The sequence below is a fragment of the Wolffia australiana genome, chromosome 5 (genome assembly GCF_029677425.1).
Source record: "Wolffia australiana isolate 7733 chromosome 5, ASM2967742v1".
Classification (NCBI taxonomy): domain Eukaryota; kingdom Viridiplantae; phylum Streptophyta; class Magnoliopsida; order Alismatales; family Araceae; genus Wolffia; species Wolffia australiana.
The window spans coordinates 10,951,057-10,966,895 of record NC_135839.1 but is presented as its reverse complement, the minus strand read 5'-3'; the positions used below and the strand labels follow the sequence as shown (position 1 = coordinate 10,966,895).

The 15,839-nt window shown below is 44.3% G+C and overlaps 3 protein-coding genes across 3 annotated transcripts; 2 read left to right on the top strand and 1 right to left on the bottom strand.

Annotated features, from left to right (window-relative positions):
- The first annotated feature begins 217 nt into the window (after positions 1 to 217).
- LOC144703120 (B2 protein-like) lies at positions 218 to 2,080 on the top strand. Its single transcript, XM_078575217.1, has 5 exons — positions 218 to 829; positions 1,325 to 1,425; positions 1,524 to 1,607; positions 1,690 to 1,800; positions 1,889 to 2,080. The coding sequence occupies exons 1-5, from the start codon at positions 256 to 258 to the stop codon at positions 1,928 to 1,930; spliced, it is 912 nt and encodes a 303-aa protein (XP_078431343.1). The 5' UTR covers positions 218 to 255; the 3' UTR covers positions 1,931 to 2,080.
- SS1 (glycogen/starch synthase, ADP-glucose type) lies at positions 2,068 to 10,763 on the bottom strand. The gene is made up of 15 exons (XM_078575215.1): positions 10,406 to 10,763; positions 9,822 to 10,180; positions 9,593 to 9,670; positions 8,857 to 8,981; positions 4,705 to 4,786; positions 3,818 to 3,991; positions 3,644 to 3,725; positions 3,469 to 3,560; positions 3,329 to 3,391; positions 3,171 to 3,260; positions 2,886 to 3,010; positions 2,700 to 2,808; positions 2,573 to 2,628; positions 2,466 to 2,505; positions 2,068 to 2,385 (listed from the first exon to the last, which is right to left on the bottom strand). Exons 1-15 carry the CDS (start codon positions 10,746 to 10,748, stop codon positions 2,227 to 2,229), a joined length of 1,977 nt encoding a protein of 658 aa, XP_078431341.1. The 5' UTR covers positions 10,749 to 10,763; the 3' UTR covers positions 2,068 to 2,226.
- A 313-nt stretch (positions 10,764 to 11,076) lies between these two features.
- LOC144703119 (transcription factor MTB1-like) lies at positions 11,077 to 13,234 on the top strand. The gene is made up of 2 exons (XM_078575216.1): positions 11,077 to 12,580; positions 13,039 to 13,234. Exon 1 carries the CDS (start codon positions 11,138 to 11,140, stop codon positions 12,509 to 12,511), a length of 1,374 nt encoding a protein of 457 aa, XP_078431342.1. The 5' UTR covers positions 11,077 to 11,137; the 3' UTR covers positions 12,512 to 12,580; positions 13,039 to 13,234.
- Positions 13,235 to 15,839: the final 2,605 nt, after the last annotated feature.

The following is a 15,839-nucleotide window of genomic DNA, read 5'->3' as shown; positions in this document are numbered from 1 at the left end:
CTTTAGAAGGGATAATAGGGACATGGGTTTTAGAGATTAACGTAAAAAAAGAAGATTAGCAACCGCGCGTCGCTATCTTTCCAGAAACGCGTCTTCTTCGCGGCCAAGTCCATCCCCCCCCCCCGTCGTCTTACCCACTCACCGGCAGCTTTCACACACGCGGCCCCCTTCGCGGAAGCTTCGTTCCCTACCGAAAGATTTAAAGTTGCACCAACTTTCCTGGCTGCAGCATTCTCCGAGGCTTTGTAGAACACGATGGAGAACGAGTTCTGGCAGTTCAGCGATCAGCTCCGCGTGGAGACGTCGGCGAGCTTTGCGAACCTCTCGATCGGAGATAGCATATGGGCAGATCCCGTTTTTGCCAGGGATCGAACCGAGGTGCGAAGGAACGTTGATCGCGACAATGGACCGCCGGCCATGGGAGCCGGGCAGATGCTCGCGAAGCCCAAGTTTCAACAGCAACAGCAGGTAGCAAAACCGGGGCTGCTCGATCTCCATGGAAGCAAGCTCGCGTTTGGGAATAACTTCTTCAGCAGAGACGTCGGCGGATTGATCAACAAGGATCTGGGCGCGGTGGCCAACGGAATCGGCCAGCGGTCGAGGAGAAATAACGATAATAATGATGCTGGTAAAGGTAAGGTAGCCGTCGGCGGTAAGAAGGGCGAGGGAAACAAGAGTGACAAGAACAACAACGATAAGACTGCGGTGGATAAGAGGTTCAAGACATTACCTGCCTCCGAGGCATTGCCACGGAACGAGGCGATCGGCGGATACATATTCGTCTGCAACAACGATACCATGGAGGAGAACCTCCGGCGGCAACTTTTCGGTAAGAAAATTCTTTATCTCTCTCTGTGTATCCCTCTATCAATCTATCTCTATCTGTATGTTATATGTCTATATCTTTCTATCTATCTCTATGTTTCTACGCACTCTCTATCTCTCTGTGTATTTCTCTATCAGTCTATCTCTATCTGTATGTCTATCTATCTATATCTTTCTATCTCTATGTTTCGACGCACTCTCTATCTCTCTTTGTATTTCTCTATCATTCTATCTTTATCTGTATGTTATATGACTATATCTTTCTATCTAACTCTATGTTTTTACGCACTCTATCTCTCTGTGTATTTCTCTATCAGTCTATTTCTATCTGTATGTCTATCTATCTTTCGACGCACTCTCTCTCTCTCTATCTCTGTGTATCCCTCCATCAATCTACCCCTATCTGTCTGTCTGTCTTATCTATATTTATCTTGCTATCTATCTCTATGTTTCTACGCACATTCGGGAGATCTAACCAAAGATCGGAATCTCGCTTCAGGGCTGCCGTCGAGGTACAGGGACTCGGTCAGAGCGATAACGCCTGGACTGCCGCTGTTCCTCTACAATTACACCACCCACCAGCTCCACGGCGTGTTCGAGGTACCATTTTCAGATTCCAGACGGACTTTCTATTGATCCGAGAAAATGAACGAAACCAAGATAACCTGACGATTATCTATGATTTGTCTTATGTTCAGGCTGCCAGCTTCGGAGGAACTAACATCGACCCGACAGCGTGGGAAGACAAGAAATCCCAAGGAGAGTCGCGCTTTCCTGCCCAGGTACAGATACTAGAAATCCCAGGCAATACTACTCTTCTTTGGCAGGATTTAACGTTTTTTCTGGACTTGGGTTTGTTCTCAGGTGAGGGTTCTGACGAGGAAGGTCTGCGAGCCGCTGGAGGAAGACGCGTTTCGCCCGCTGCTGCACCACTACGACGGACCCAAGTTTCGGCTTGAGCTGAGCGTTCCAGAGGTAATTCTTCTTTCATTAAGATTAAAAACCCAGATTATCGTTTAATCTCTGCGAGCTCAGGAGCTGAGGTATCTCTTCTAATTATCAGGCGCTGGCCGTGTTGGACATCTTCGAGGAGAAGAGCGCCTGAGAAGGCGAGTTTTGTAAACTCAAGATACACGCAGACGGCGTTAAAACACACCGGAGAAGAGAATAATACTTGCAGAATTAGCCGGCGGTTTGATAATTCTGTTCTAAGAAACTTTCTCCTCCGGCAATACAACACAGTAATTTAATATAATGCCCTTCTCCATGTTTTCGAGAGATCAAGTGGGAAAAAATTATCGTGCGTGGATCATGCCAACTACGAACATGTTCAGAGGAATTTGGGGAATAGACAAAATGCAGGTGGGATGTCTTGTCATAACTCAACGAATGAATGGAAGGTTATTTGGCGTAGGGTGGGTCAAGGAAAGCCCACCGGAAGACTTGTTCGTATTGAGCCGCGGCGCTGTCCCAGGTGAGATCTTTGGCCATTCCTCGCTTCATGATTCCTTCCCAGGAGTTTTTGTGGTCTCTAAACGTCCGTGTCGCCAGTTTCAGCGTCTTCGTAAGAGAGAGATATACGGTGATTAGAGAGGAGAGATACGGTTAGATTTAAGAACATGGATAGATCATCGCCTTACCGAAACCATGACGTCAGTGGACAAGGGAGAGAAGGTCCATCTGGTTTCATAAGAAGGGAAATTTAGCTGCAATTTGGAAAATAGAAGAAGAAAGATGTAGTTCATACCCGGTGCCTTCACCCTGGCCTTCGCTTGCGTAGGGGTTGAAATTCTCGACGGTGTCCTGGTATATAATAAGATGAAAATATTAGAGTATCGGAGGTTAGTAAAAGAGGGTATAGGGAGTGTATTTACTCTGAGCCCCCCGGTGGAATGAACGACTGGAACTGTTCCGTATCGCATGGCGTAGAGCTGATTGAGGCCGCAGGGTTCGAATCTCGAGGGCATTAAGAGAATATCACACCTGGTCGATGGATTTGGGTAAATTTAAGGGGCGATTTCAATGTTGAGGGAATAAATAAGAATAAAAATTGCAGTTACCCGGAGGTGATCCGGTGAGAAACGGCGACATTGAAGCCAACCCATCCTCGGAACTTGTCTCTGTGCGCTGATTCCGTGGATCTCATCCACTGTTCCGTGTCTGGATCCCCAGAGCCTAACATCACCTGAGATTGGTGGCGATTCGGAATTAAGAAAATTTCACTCGCATTCAATTAATCAAATTGTAAAGATTCATAATGTGGGTTTTCTAAAAAGGGAATGAAATTCGAAGGACTCATGCGTAATGAGTAGAAACATGTCATCTTGTTTTAGTTGTTCACTCACAAATTGGACGTCCTCTTGCAGCAGCTCCGGCATTGCCGATACGATCAGGTCAATGCCTTTTTGGGCGTCCAGACGTCCAATGAAACCAATCTGCAAGAAAACTGGACGTGATTAGAAGGATAAGAAGAAAAAAAAAAATTACTGTTCGGATCACACACCAGTGGACACTTGGGACGAATAGGAAGACCCAACTCCTTTTGCAGTGCCATCTTACACTTTGCCTAAAACCACAAAAGATGAAAATTACGAGGGTTAGATGGTAATTAATATCCTCAATATTGGTGTTTTTCAAGCTCACCTTTCCGGATATGTCATCGATGGAGTAGTGGAACGGGATGTGTTCGTCTGAAGCAGGGTCCCATTCATCGACATCGATTCCATTGGTGATCCCTGTTCCCCAATTCAGTCAGTAAGATAACAAAGTTGGAATCTACTCAGACGTATCTTGATCAGGTAAATTTGCAGAAAGATACCACTGATAACACTCTTTCGGGTGCTAAGGAGTTCGTGCAGGCCTTTGCCACCCTCTGGAGTCGTTATTTCCCAAGCATAACCCTACTTGATAAGAAATTAGAGGACAATTTTCACATTAACCAGGGTAATTAAATAGGATCTCCAATGTATTAACCCAAGGTTATGATTTCAACCTGGCTGACAGTAACAATTCGATCGGCTGTCACGACTGCTGCCTTGAGAATATTGATCGCTTTACCTGGGTCAAGAGCATGAGCCCTTAGCCAGGTTGGATACACCCATTCCAGAGCGTCGTACCATTCAGAAGGTAATCCTAGATTTGCGAATGTTGTACTTGGCTCAACTCCCTAGAATATTGCAAGTGATGATGAAAATGATGTTATAGAGATGATTTGGACACAAATGGCACTATTAAAAAATGCTTTGTCGTTACCACTACTTTTTATAAGGAATAAGAGTATTTCAACGGAATGCACAATCAGAACTCTTTCCAAACCCTTACTTTCACTTCGATACAGGTCCTTATACATCTCTAGTATTTTCTACATGTTCTGATTTTCATGCACTATGAGATCAAAACATGATATATCATGCCAAGTCGTTAAATATAACTATGCTGATAGCGTGAAGTCAGGAATGGGAGAATATGATACCCCAAAAGTCTTGCGTCATAATGAGATAATCAAAAGAACAAAGTTAGAACATAAGCATCTGGAAACTGGTACCACGTGACCTTCTACCCGGGAATATTGGCTTATGAAAAGTAAGGCAGACGATTTTAGAAAAGGCACCAGAGTTTTGATTCTCTAAAACTTACCCATATACTATCTCTCCTACTCTCTAGGTCCCTCTGTCAGCCTATGTCTCTCTAACACTGTGGCTCAGTCTGTCTGTCTGTCTCTCTCTCTCTCTCAGTATCTTCATCGAAAACCAGTAGAGGAATTATCCTTTTGAATTTCTCATGATATTTTTAGGTATCATATAAACATCCTACATTTGAATTGCGCTATTAAAATTATTCAGGGAACAACAAAATAGAGAAGCTAGAATGGAAACATACCTGATGAGCAAGGTTATGAATAGCGAGGACCGTCCGAGAATCTTTATAAATGCCATATGGTCGATACTTTGCAGATAGAAGACTGCTTTCAGAAAGGAAACGATGGATTATGAGTAACAAATATACCTTAAGATCTATAGTTTTAGTAATTTATTCGTCAAAAATATATATTATTTTCCTATCTTATGGCTAAACACTAGCTTCATACAGAAGTAAATTTTCCTTATAAAGCACGGCCCTTGATGAATGGGTCAGATACAATCTTGCTTGCCATGGATCTGATATCCAGATATATAGAGATAGGAGGAGCCCTTTTAAAGGATCCAAGTACTAGGCTAGCACATGCTGCCCAAGTATTAGGCCCAAGTCAGGTATCCTAGCCCTACACCTAAGGGGAACTCATGCTTTGAGAAGTCAAAGTTGTCATTTATCTTTCTCTAGGCTCCTCCCTGCTGTTGTATAGGGCTTCTCTCCATTTCTCCTGTGCTGGGCTCTTGCCTCCCATCTGTCTGCCTTGGAGTCTCTTCCAAGGGAACCCTCTTTTCAGGTTTCCCTCATCTTCCAATCTATCTCATTCTCTCTCTCCATGCTTACCTCCTTGTTCCCCTTCTCTCTCCTCATCCCGATTAGTAGCGGGATGGGTTAGCAACAGATTTCCCCCAAAATAACATTTTTCTCTATTGACTCACTCTTTTTTCCCTCTTCACTTTCTTCTACTGGTTAGTTTTCAGGAAGCAAGAGGTACCAGCTGTTGAAGGAGATGGAGAAGTAATGCTGTATTTCCCTGGACGGATATAACAATCTATCTTGTTCCACAAGAATAATAGTCTCGCACACAAATATTGTCACGGAGTCCACATGGAAGAGGCAGTCTGGGAGGAGAAAGGAGGAAGAAGAACGAGGAGTGATGATGCCTTATAGGGTGAAGGGAACACGACGGATATTGTCTGCCCCATGTAAAGTGGCGCTGTTATCTCCTGAGTAGTTGGCTACAGTCTTAATGATCAGCGTAGCCTGATGCAATAGGGTGGAACAGACAAAGATCCACCCAGGAGACCAACATTGGCTCGCCAAGTTCCTGGGTTATGACTTCACTAACTTCTTCAAAAAGGGGGACAAGAACAAAGGCACCAACTCTCTTTCTTGTATCTGACTCCTGCAGCCTGTGGATATGCATAGCTCACAGCTGTAGCCATTGTCCCAGAGCTCAAAGAGATAATGACAGACCAAGCCCATGGTCATATTTCCTGGCCCATTGCCATCTCTAGGATGTTATAGTATGTGGCATTTAGCTTGTCTTTCCAGCCACATCAGCTCTTATCCAAGTGCATACTCGAGAAGATCATGACAGCCCACAGGAGATCACTCATGTGTTCTGCGCACTCTTCAGCACTTAGCCCAAGATTTCTACTGGACCAGGATGGCATGGCAACTCCAAGCACATGGTCAGGCATGCAAATGTCTGCAAGTGGGTCAAGTACTGAATGTTACCCCCAGAAAGCCTGTTGTAGCCGCGCCCTGTGCCTGGTCAAATTGGCGACGCTATTACAATAGACAGTAAGGAAGGCCTACCCTACCCAAAAGGACACCATCCTTGCAGCTGTGGATTGGTTGATAAAATACGCCTACTTCATCCCTTTCCAACACCCCTTCACTGTTGAGGTCATGGTTGGCGCCTTCATCAAACACAACATTTGTTCCATGTGTTTCTGCATTACATAATCAGTGGCCAGTGTAAAGACTTCACAAGTGCCTTCCAGGAAACAGAGCCTCCTCTACCACCTGCAGACTAACAGGCATATAGAGGTCAAAGTGTCAAGTTTTTTTGGCACAGCAGTTTATAGTGTTCTGGTATATTCTGAGCGAGCTCAAGAACAACCTGAACAAAACTCGCACCCACATGAAAGTCTTGTGGATTGGAAGCGTCGGGATGTCTGTTACGAAGTAGGGCACATGTTTACAGGATTAACTCAATGCACTCGAGGCAAAATCAAAATCTGTCCCCAGGTTCTACACAGCTGTTCCCTAATTTGGCTTGGCTGCCAACCAACTAAAGCTTCCCAGAACTATCATTCTGTCTGGTCTTCAAGGTCTACCAATTGAAGAAACACACGTAGACAACACTGTGGTCAACCCAATTTCCCTGGCACTTGAAAAGCAGCTCAACATCCCCACTGAGCCCAAAGACGTTCTGTAGGCGCAGAGGGCACCAAACGGTTTTAGATATTCATCGAATCAAGTTCTCTGCCTTCTTCTGATGCCACCAGGGAATCAGCAAGTGAAATTGGATGTCTACTCCTGTCCTTCCACAAGGTAGATCTCACGGGAGGTGGTAATGATGGGCTGGTGGTGTAATTCTGCTGTCACAGCTGAATGACGGAACTGTGGGCTGCCAAGTTCCTGTTGAGAGAGAAGAGCTCACGTCAACTATATGGTGGCGATTTCTGAAGGGGTTGCCTGAGGACATCCCTCAGCTCCCAAAGTCATCATCTCCATTCCCCCTTTTTCTCCCTACCCCATCCCCCCCTTGTGAACACACCCTATACCTGATCTTTTCTGTGCATGACCCATGACGGCCAATGAGATCTGCATTATTGGGGTTCGACTTTGAGGTTTCTTTAAAGATCAGCTGATATCTGCACCAGGATTTCAAAAACGACTCCACGAAGGTGGAGTAATGTAACAGGCTCCACTCTCAAATCACTGGTCTTCACCTGAAAGGTAGATTGTGAAACATTCAAAGTCCATCACTTGCCGGCCTAGTCCAACATCACTTTAGGTCCAGCAAAAGTGTGGTGATAAGTCATCCAATGTTGATGCCATCATCTAAAAATGAATCTGAACTAGTCCCGAGCATAAATATTCAGTCACTACTTCCTCAACGATACTTCCCAAATGCTGTCAGAAACATTCATTTAGACCTGATAGGATACGACAGAAGGTTTATGTATGGCGGAAGGCAAAACAAGGTCCCAATCCTGTAGCACTGGCCAGCCAACCATGGACTCTACTTCAGCCCCACTTCAAGGAGCCAGAGGCAGGAAATTACACAGTAACCTCTCCACCTCCCTCCTGTGATATCACCTCTCCTGATTCGGTCGTGACTCTTCCATCCCCTTGTGCTCGCAAGTCGATGTCCTCATTCCCCTGCCGAGCCTGCAACTGTTCGTTGGCAATCCTTTGCCATCCCCTCGTCATTTCCGTTCTCTCTTCTCTACCCTGGGAACCTCTCCTATCTCTTGTCCCCTAACCCGTTCTCGTGTTACATTGCTCAATTGTTGTATACTGGGAATTGTTCTTGGTTGAATTAGAAGATACATTCAGGATACCAATACGGCCCCGACATGGGAACGTATCAGTATGAATTTACCAGAAATGTTTAGAGCAGGCTTTTAGGATCTTTAAGCTATACAGCGTTACAAAAAATTAGAGCAGATTATGAACCAACATGCATTATAAATTTTTTTAAAATGCTTGGCTTCATGAATAGCGTCCAACAATGGTAAAAAGGGATTTTTCACGCTGGGGATGAAAAGACAATATATGATATAAGCAGAAGCAGAGGAGTGCATGAACGTGAAATAATTGGATTCTTATCTTGCTTGCTTGATGGCTATTTTTATATCATTCAACATTATCTTTGTTTATGAAAACTTTTAACAGAAAAATCGTACGTGGATTTCTCGTTTTAGCTTTTACTGTGAGAAAATTGATTGAATCCAATGTGACAATTTAATTTCATTAGAAAGAAAAAGTCAAGAAAAGTTGTGAAATTTCACCAAAATTACATTTTTCTCGCTATTTCCTCAACGTGTTTCAAGAACATGAATATATACTGAGCTTTGAATTATGTCGCAAACAGCCTAAGAGCAAGTAAATTTTTTATGTTTGACCCAATGAAATCTCTGGTTTTTCTTGGGCCATAACAAGATCCCATAAAATAACCATGTCTGACCCAACCCAAGGTAATATGTACTTCAACATATTATTTCCCGAAACAGTAATGATCTTTTCTGCATCTTAAATAGTTTTTCACTCACTACTTTAGAAGCACTGTCATCAGGATATCTCCATATTGTTGCAACAATATCGCTTGATCTATGGATTTCTGTATCAAAAGAAATGAAGAAATGAGAAAGAATAACAACTCACACTGGTACAAGCGCTGCATGCCAGTCATTCACTAGGAACAAACATTTTTCTCCGTAAGTAAATCCTCCCAAGGGAAGTACAAGAGGAGCCTCACATGCTGCATAGCAAAGTAGCACAAACCTAAACTGTAGGAAGAAATTTTATTTTAGGATCGTCTCCACAGTGTAACATACAAAGAGACATGCATTGGACCAAAGAAGTTAACTAAATTGACAATGTACTGAAAAAAGTTTAGCTAAAAGTACATAAAATATACGTAAAACTTCAGCGATTTACCTTTTTTGATCTGAAATTTAGATGAAATAAAAAAGATTGAGTGAATCTGATCTTTTCTATAAGCCAACCTCATCATCATATCAGTAGTAAGCGTCATTTCAGGGCTGTGATATGAGTTGAATTTATGCACTCATCAAATGACTGTTTGCGCACATAAATGGTATATGGGTAACGTTAAGGCTATCATTTTTTTTTTGAATCAAACGTTAAGGCTATCATATATCATATATGTTTTTTTTGAAAAAGGCTATCATATATGTTGAATTTACAAACTCACAAAACGACTTTTAGATAGAACAAACGATTAATTGGGAGAAAATCCAGAGGATGGAGGCAACGGTCCCAAATCAAGAGTAGATGCACAGCAAAAATTATGAGAATATGTAAGGAAACAGAAAGGTCAGTTTGCCAGTGATGTTGACTTTAGGAAGAATATGTTCATTTACGCTCATAAATTTACCTGATTGTCCCCATAGGTACCGTGTATGTCACCGTACGGGTTTCCCGCTCGTTGATACGAAAGATGATCAACAAATACCTAAGCAAGAGAACAAAAAAAATACAATCAATATAAATCATTTGCGATTACATTCAGACGAATAGTTTTATTTTCATCAGTAATGCACCGTACTATTGGAAGCAGGAGATTAAGAAGATTCGAAAGAATAATAGAATATGCGTGTACTTACCCAGTCGACGCCAGCTCTATATTCTTGATAGAATGCGACTTCATGTTCTCCCCCGAAGCAAGGGATCTTGATTTTGCACCCAACGTCAGATGCGCGTTTAACGTTAGCGTCAGACACTCCATTTAAATACCTTGGCGAGACTACCATAACCCGATGACCGCGGGCGGCAAGTGCAACAGGCAAAGATCCACACACATCTCCCAGGCCTCCTGTTTTGGAGTAAGGCGCCGCTTCGGCTGTAACAAAAACAATGCTGTGTTTTGTTCTAGCTTCCGGCTGGACATCCCCAACAACCTCCTCAAATTCGTCTTTCTCGACGGCAACTTCGTCGTCACTGACAATTGGGACTGTCGCTTTTCCTGCATAAAAATAGTTGACTTCATCGTCATTTTCATTTTTGGAGGAAAATTTTCAGCGCACTGGACTGCGATAAGTGAACACAAGAGCATTCAAATTTTAAAGATTCAATTTTCTTTAAAACATATCAATCCAATGAGAATTAACTTTGCCTGCGTGGTAGAAATTCGGCTGCATTGCAGTAACCGTAAAAAGCAGGAAGAGATGGGAGAAATAGACAAGTTTACCGTTCAGCGCGTCTGTTTCCAGCGCCTCAGAAGCCTTCTTCTTTTCTACGACGATATTCGCTTCATTGCTACTCTTCTTCGCGAAGCATCCGGTCAGAGCGACACTCTTCCGAGAAGAAGAAAACCGGAGGCCAACCCCGTGCCGAGATCGCCGACAATGTATAGCTCGCCCGCGCGGATCCGATTCCAAGGAATTTCTCCCAGTCACAGCGCAACTGGACGACTGAAGAGCGTTCATGGCGATCGATCTCGCCCACAGATCGCGCGACGAGGATCGAAGGAAGCCGCTCGAGATGAGGCCAACACCCCCCCCCCCCTCCTTCGCGAGACTATCGATGTTCATCCGATACCGCTGAAAAAGCGTCCACGTGTCACACCTCCATTGGATATTTACACAAGAATCAGCCACGTGGACCGTCCGTTACGGCCGCGCTGACGACCAGGCCCACCGACTGCCCCTCGGCGGAGGCCAACCGTCCGTTTGAACCGGGCCCCGGCCCAGTAAAAACCGGCTCGGCCCAGTAACAGTCGGGTCGTTGACTTTGAGCCCAGGACGGAGGAGTCAACGGGGGAACCTGATCTTCGTTCGAGAACGCGACACGTGGCAGGCGGGGGCCAACAAACCCTAGTTCTTCTTCTTCTTCTTCTTCTTCTTCCCCAATTGACTTATCTGCAAATTTTCCTCCGGCGAGAAGGGTAGATGCGCCCGATCGGACGGTGAGGATCGCGGCGATGGGGTTCTGGAAGGAGGAGGACAGGGCCATGGCGGTGGCGGTGCTGGGGGAGAGGGCGTTCGAGTACATAGCCAAGGCGCAGGCCGCGGCGGAGGGGCTGACGGCGGTCGGCGGCGAGAGAGACCTCCAAGACAAGCTCGCGGCTATGGTGGACGGCCCCAATCCCTCGGGCTTCTCCTGGAGCTACGCGATCTTCTGGCAGATGTCCAGATCTTCCGCCGGGGAGATCGTTCTAGGCTGGGGGGACGGCCATTGCAGGGAGCCGAGGGAGAAGGAGGAAGGCGAGGATTCCTCGCCGAGAGGCCGCCGGCTTCAGTGGATGCGGAAGGAGGTGCTCCAGCGGCTAAGTTTCTGCGGCGCCGACGACGAGAACTACGCTCTGCGCCTGGACAAGCTGACGGACGTCGAGTTCTTCTTCCTCGCGTCTATGTACTTCTCCTTCCCGCGCGGCGTCGGCGGCCCGGGGAAGGCGCTCGCGTCCGGGGAACCAATCTGGGTCAGCGACGCGACCGCCATGGCCGATTTCTGTGTGCGCGGGTTCCTGGCCAAGTCCACGGGGATCCGGACCGTGGCGCTGGTGCCGACCGACGACGGCGTGCTCGAGCTCGGCTCGGTCGCGGCCGCGGCGCAGACCGCGGAAGCCGTGGCCGCCATCAGAGCCCTTCTCTCCTCCGACCGCCATGATCGGACCAGGATCTTCGGCAGGGACCTGGGGGACTGCAGAAAGAGCGGTCTCCTTCTTCATCCTCTTCCTCAGCCGAGCCTCTTCCCTCTGCTAAAGCAGCAGTCTTTGCCTTCGCCGATCCCGATCTCGAGACAGATCGACTTCTCCGCGGCCGGGCAAGCCGGGGAAAGAGAGGAGAAGCCGTTTCCTCCCGAGGAGCGGAGGCCGAGGAAGCGAGGGAGGAAGCCCGCTAACGGCAGAGAGGAGCCCCTCAACCACGTCGAAGCGGAGAGGCAGCGCAGGGAGAAGCTCAACCAGCGGTTCTACGCGCTGAGAGCGGTCGTCCCCAACATATCGAAGATGGACAAGGCCTCTCTCCTCGGCGACGCCATAGCCTACATCAACGAGCTCCAGGCCAAGCTCAAAGACATGGAAGCAGACAGAGAGAAGGTCAGAGAGAGCCCTCTGGTGGAGGTGAAGGCCGTGGGGGAAGAGCTGGTCGTGCGCGTAGGCTGCTCTCTCGAAGCCCATCCTGTTTCAAAGGTCATCGCCGTGTTCAACGAGGAGCAAGTCGAGGTCGTGGAGTCTACGGTCAACGCCACCGGCGACATGGTCCTTCACACCTTCGTCGTCAAGTCTGGCTCCTCTCAGCAGCACACCAAGGATAAGCTTCTGGCAGCGCTCTCCCGGGAGAAACGCGCCCAGTAAAAAACTTCAAAAGTGGAAGAGACTTCCAAAGTGGGAATAGATCGTCCGCTGCAGGGTGTTGAGAACCAGGTGCGCTTTCGGCCACTTTCGATTGGTGGGTTTGGAAGGAGCAATCTTGAATCCGATTGCCGAGGCTGTTGTTGACCTCGATGCGGTCTTTGATTTATTCTGTGGTAGAGAATAGTGTGTGAATTCATCTACGCTTAACAGTAATAACTTTCTCGGGCATCATCTGCTGATGAGCAGTATTCTGCCATTAGATTGGAGGAGAGATGGTCTTGTCCAGGATTTTTGTTCTTTCTTTGTTCAACTTTCTTTGGATGGGAAGCTGAGCTGGAACATAATTGATTCGCCCGTCATTTCTAGAGAGATTGCTGGTGACTGGTGAAGAGATATCATTCAGATATTCGTCCCAGTCCCTGAGGATTAATTAAGTGGAACATTCAAAAGGCTTTATAAACATTTACTGCTTGTATACGTACAATTCAGATAATAATTCTGATTGAGATATTTATAATGAAATGCAGGTCAACTTGTGTGCGTATGGGAGAGAGAGCATCAGCAGTCGAGGAAAAGTGATGGAAGGGATGGAGGAGTCACGGCTCCATCGCCAGAAACTTCTTTATCATTGCTCGGACAATTGAAGAAATAAAATACTAAGACTGACCTTGTACGGCTGACACCACCAACGAATTCTAACTTAATAGTGTCTATTGTGGATCATTTCTTAAATTGGGTTGGAATAAATCAGGATCAACAAGACGTCACCGCTTAGATGGCCTTTCAAACATAAAATATCGCTCAGAAGTGCAAGAGAACAGGTCCAATACCAACCAATATATTGTTGAACATGAATGAGGGAATGTCTCCTCAAGAGGTCAACAGAATTCAAAATTTGGTTAGGTGCATGGACTAAATTTTGGAATCCATTTGTGCTTGCTAATTTGTAGGGTAGAATAGCCTCTTCATAAGTCAGAGATTATCATATCTGAGATAGACTGTCTCCTCATTTACATGAATCATTATGTCCAACATTTTTTATGATGTCGTCTAGTCATTATACTATCAAGTTCATTTGTGTTCCTAAAAAAGATTATGAAGTGCGAGTCCTCATCAGATGAGGCCATGACGGTAAAGAATCTGGATTTTCTTTGAAGACTACCTTTTCTCCCAGCATGTTTTCACAGAAGATACTTGGCTTGAAATAGGTAGTTCTTTTGGAAACAAAACATTTTTGCTTCTCAAGATGACAAAAGTAGTATCCAAACCTTCTCCTTTTGGATATCTGTAAAATCCATACCTTGGGGTCCTCGACTCTAGTTTATCAAATTAATATCTCATCTTATGGAGTAGACTTCCGACACTTGACCCTACTTAAAATTTCATTTACTTCCTCCACAAGTGTAGTATGACTACAACTATCGTGAGCGTGTATACCCAAAGTATTTGTTGGAAACTTTATTTTCTCGTCATGGATTACACTATGTCAAATAAGGTGGAATTTTGCCTCTTTGATGTATCATTCATTAAAGGGGAACATGGACGCGCCAGCAGAGTTAGGGTAACCGTGATGAACTTGATGAATTCCATACCCAGGTATTCTTCTTCTCAATCATATCAAAAGATTTTAATACTCTTTCTAGTATGTGGTCGCATACATCGCATGTATCTGCCTCCAATTTCTTGGTGCATTATTCATATCCAAATTTCTAGACGTGGGGTACTTTTCCCAAAATATATGACTAAAAATTGTGTATGATCCAAAATCAAATGCATTAATTATGCATTGTAGAAAATCTTCATTTTCCGATGTTCCAAGGATTCAAAAAAGATGAACCTCATTCATATAGTTCTTGCTCTTCTTGAGATAAACATAAACTAGGATATGGTATGAAACATCTAATGGATAATATTCCCTTGACTAATAATGCTGTAATATTAAATTTATTTCTAAAATAAACAGAACAAATATTGTTCACAATAGTTAAGGGATATCTAATTTTGTTCAAATGGTGTTCTCTATGATGTTAGAAACATAATATTATTCCATAAATAAATCCTTTTTAACTCTTAATTTTTTTTATTCTATCTTCCTGGTCTGGGGAATTGAGTTTCAACCATTCCTGTATATTATTTTATAATCTCTTTCTTCGAAACCTTCACAATTCATTATTATTTGATATAGTCAGGGCTTAGATTAAGAAGCATATCAAGATAATATTGAGCTTGAGTATCCATACACTGATTATCACAATATTTGCAATATTTCCTAACTTAAAATTCATCTTGTACTCATCTCAACTTTTTCCCATTTTTCAATGGATAAAATATTTCCATGCTTCAACCTGCATCAAGAAATCTAAGTGAGGTCTATGGAGCACTTACACTACCACGACATGAATCGACCTGACTGACAGTTTGGTATAAAACTATTCAGGGATTCGCGCAGATCAATCAAATGAACTCTTTCCACTAAAGAGCACCCACTATATATCATGTGTCCCCACATTCATGACTATGGGGAGGCCATACTCATCATATGAGTAAGGTATATAGTCTTATTCTATCCGGGATACTTTGATGTCATTCTAGAGTATCCTTGGAATAAGAAGATTTAGAACACATGTTTACAGACTAGTGATCTCCGTATTAGGATATCATCATAATTCACTAAGTCTCATCATGTACTCATGGACTTCATTATAAGCATCATGGGTGTACTATGAATACATTGTATTAATGAACACGGAAAGAGATATTGGTCGTTTGATTGGCTTGGCAGCCACATATATTTTAAATGTATCTCCCTCCCTATCTTCCATTGTTTCTATACCCCAACCAACTAACTCTCTCTCTCTCTTTCTATCTCTCTCTCTCTATCTCTTGCTCTCTCTTTCTCTCGCTCTCTCTCTACCTATCTCTCTCTCTATCTGTATCTCCCTCTCCCGCTCTCTCTCTCCCTCTAACTCTCTCTCTCTCTCTCTCTTTCTCTATTTGTCTTTCTGCCTCTCAACTTTTATCAAATTTGAACCCTCTAACACAAAATAATTTAGAAAATAATGAATATATAAATCTGATATACTAGACTACCAAAAACATGCTGGGAGCAAAAATCCAAGATGGTATACAAAGAGAGAGAAAAGAAGTTTAAATAGAGGTGCCCCAACTCTCCCAGCCTCTGGATTTAATTCCAAGGTTTTGAGAGCTCAGATAACTTTTTGCCACCTTGATCCATATCCTTAATGAAATAGAATCAAAATGAGACTTTTGACCTAGCTGTTAAGCAACCTTAAATGGGCTCTCAAAAAGAAATTCTTTCCTATTGTGC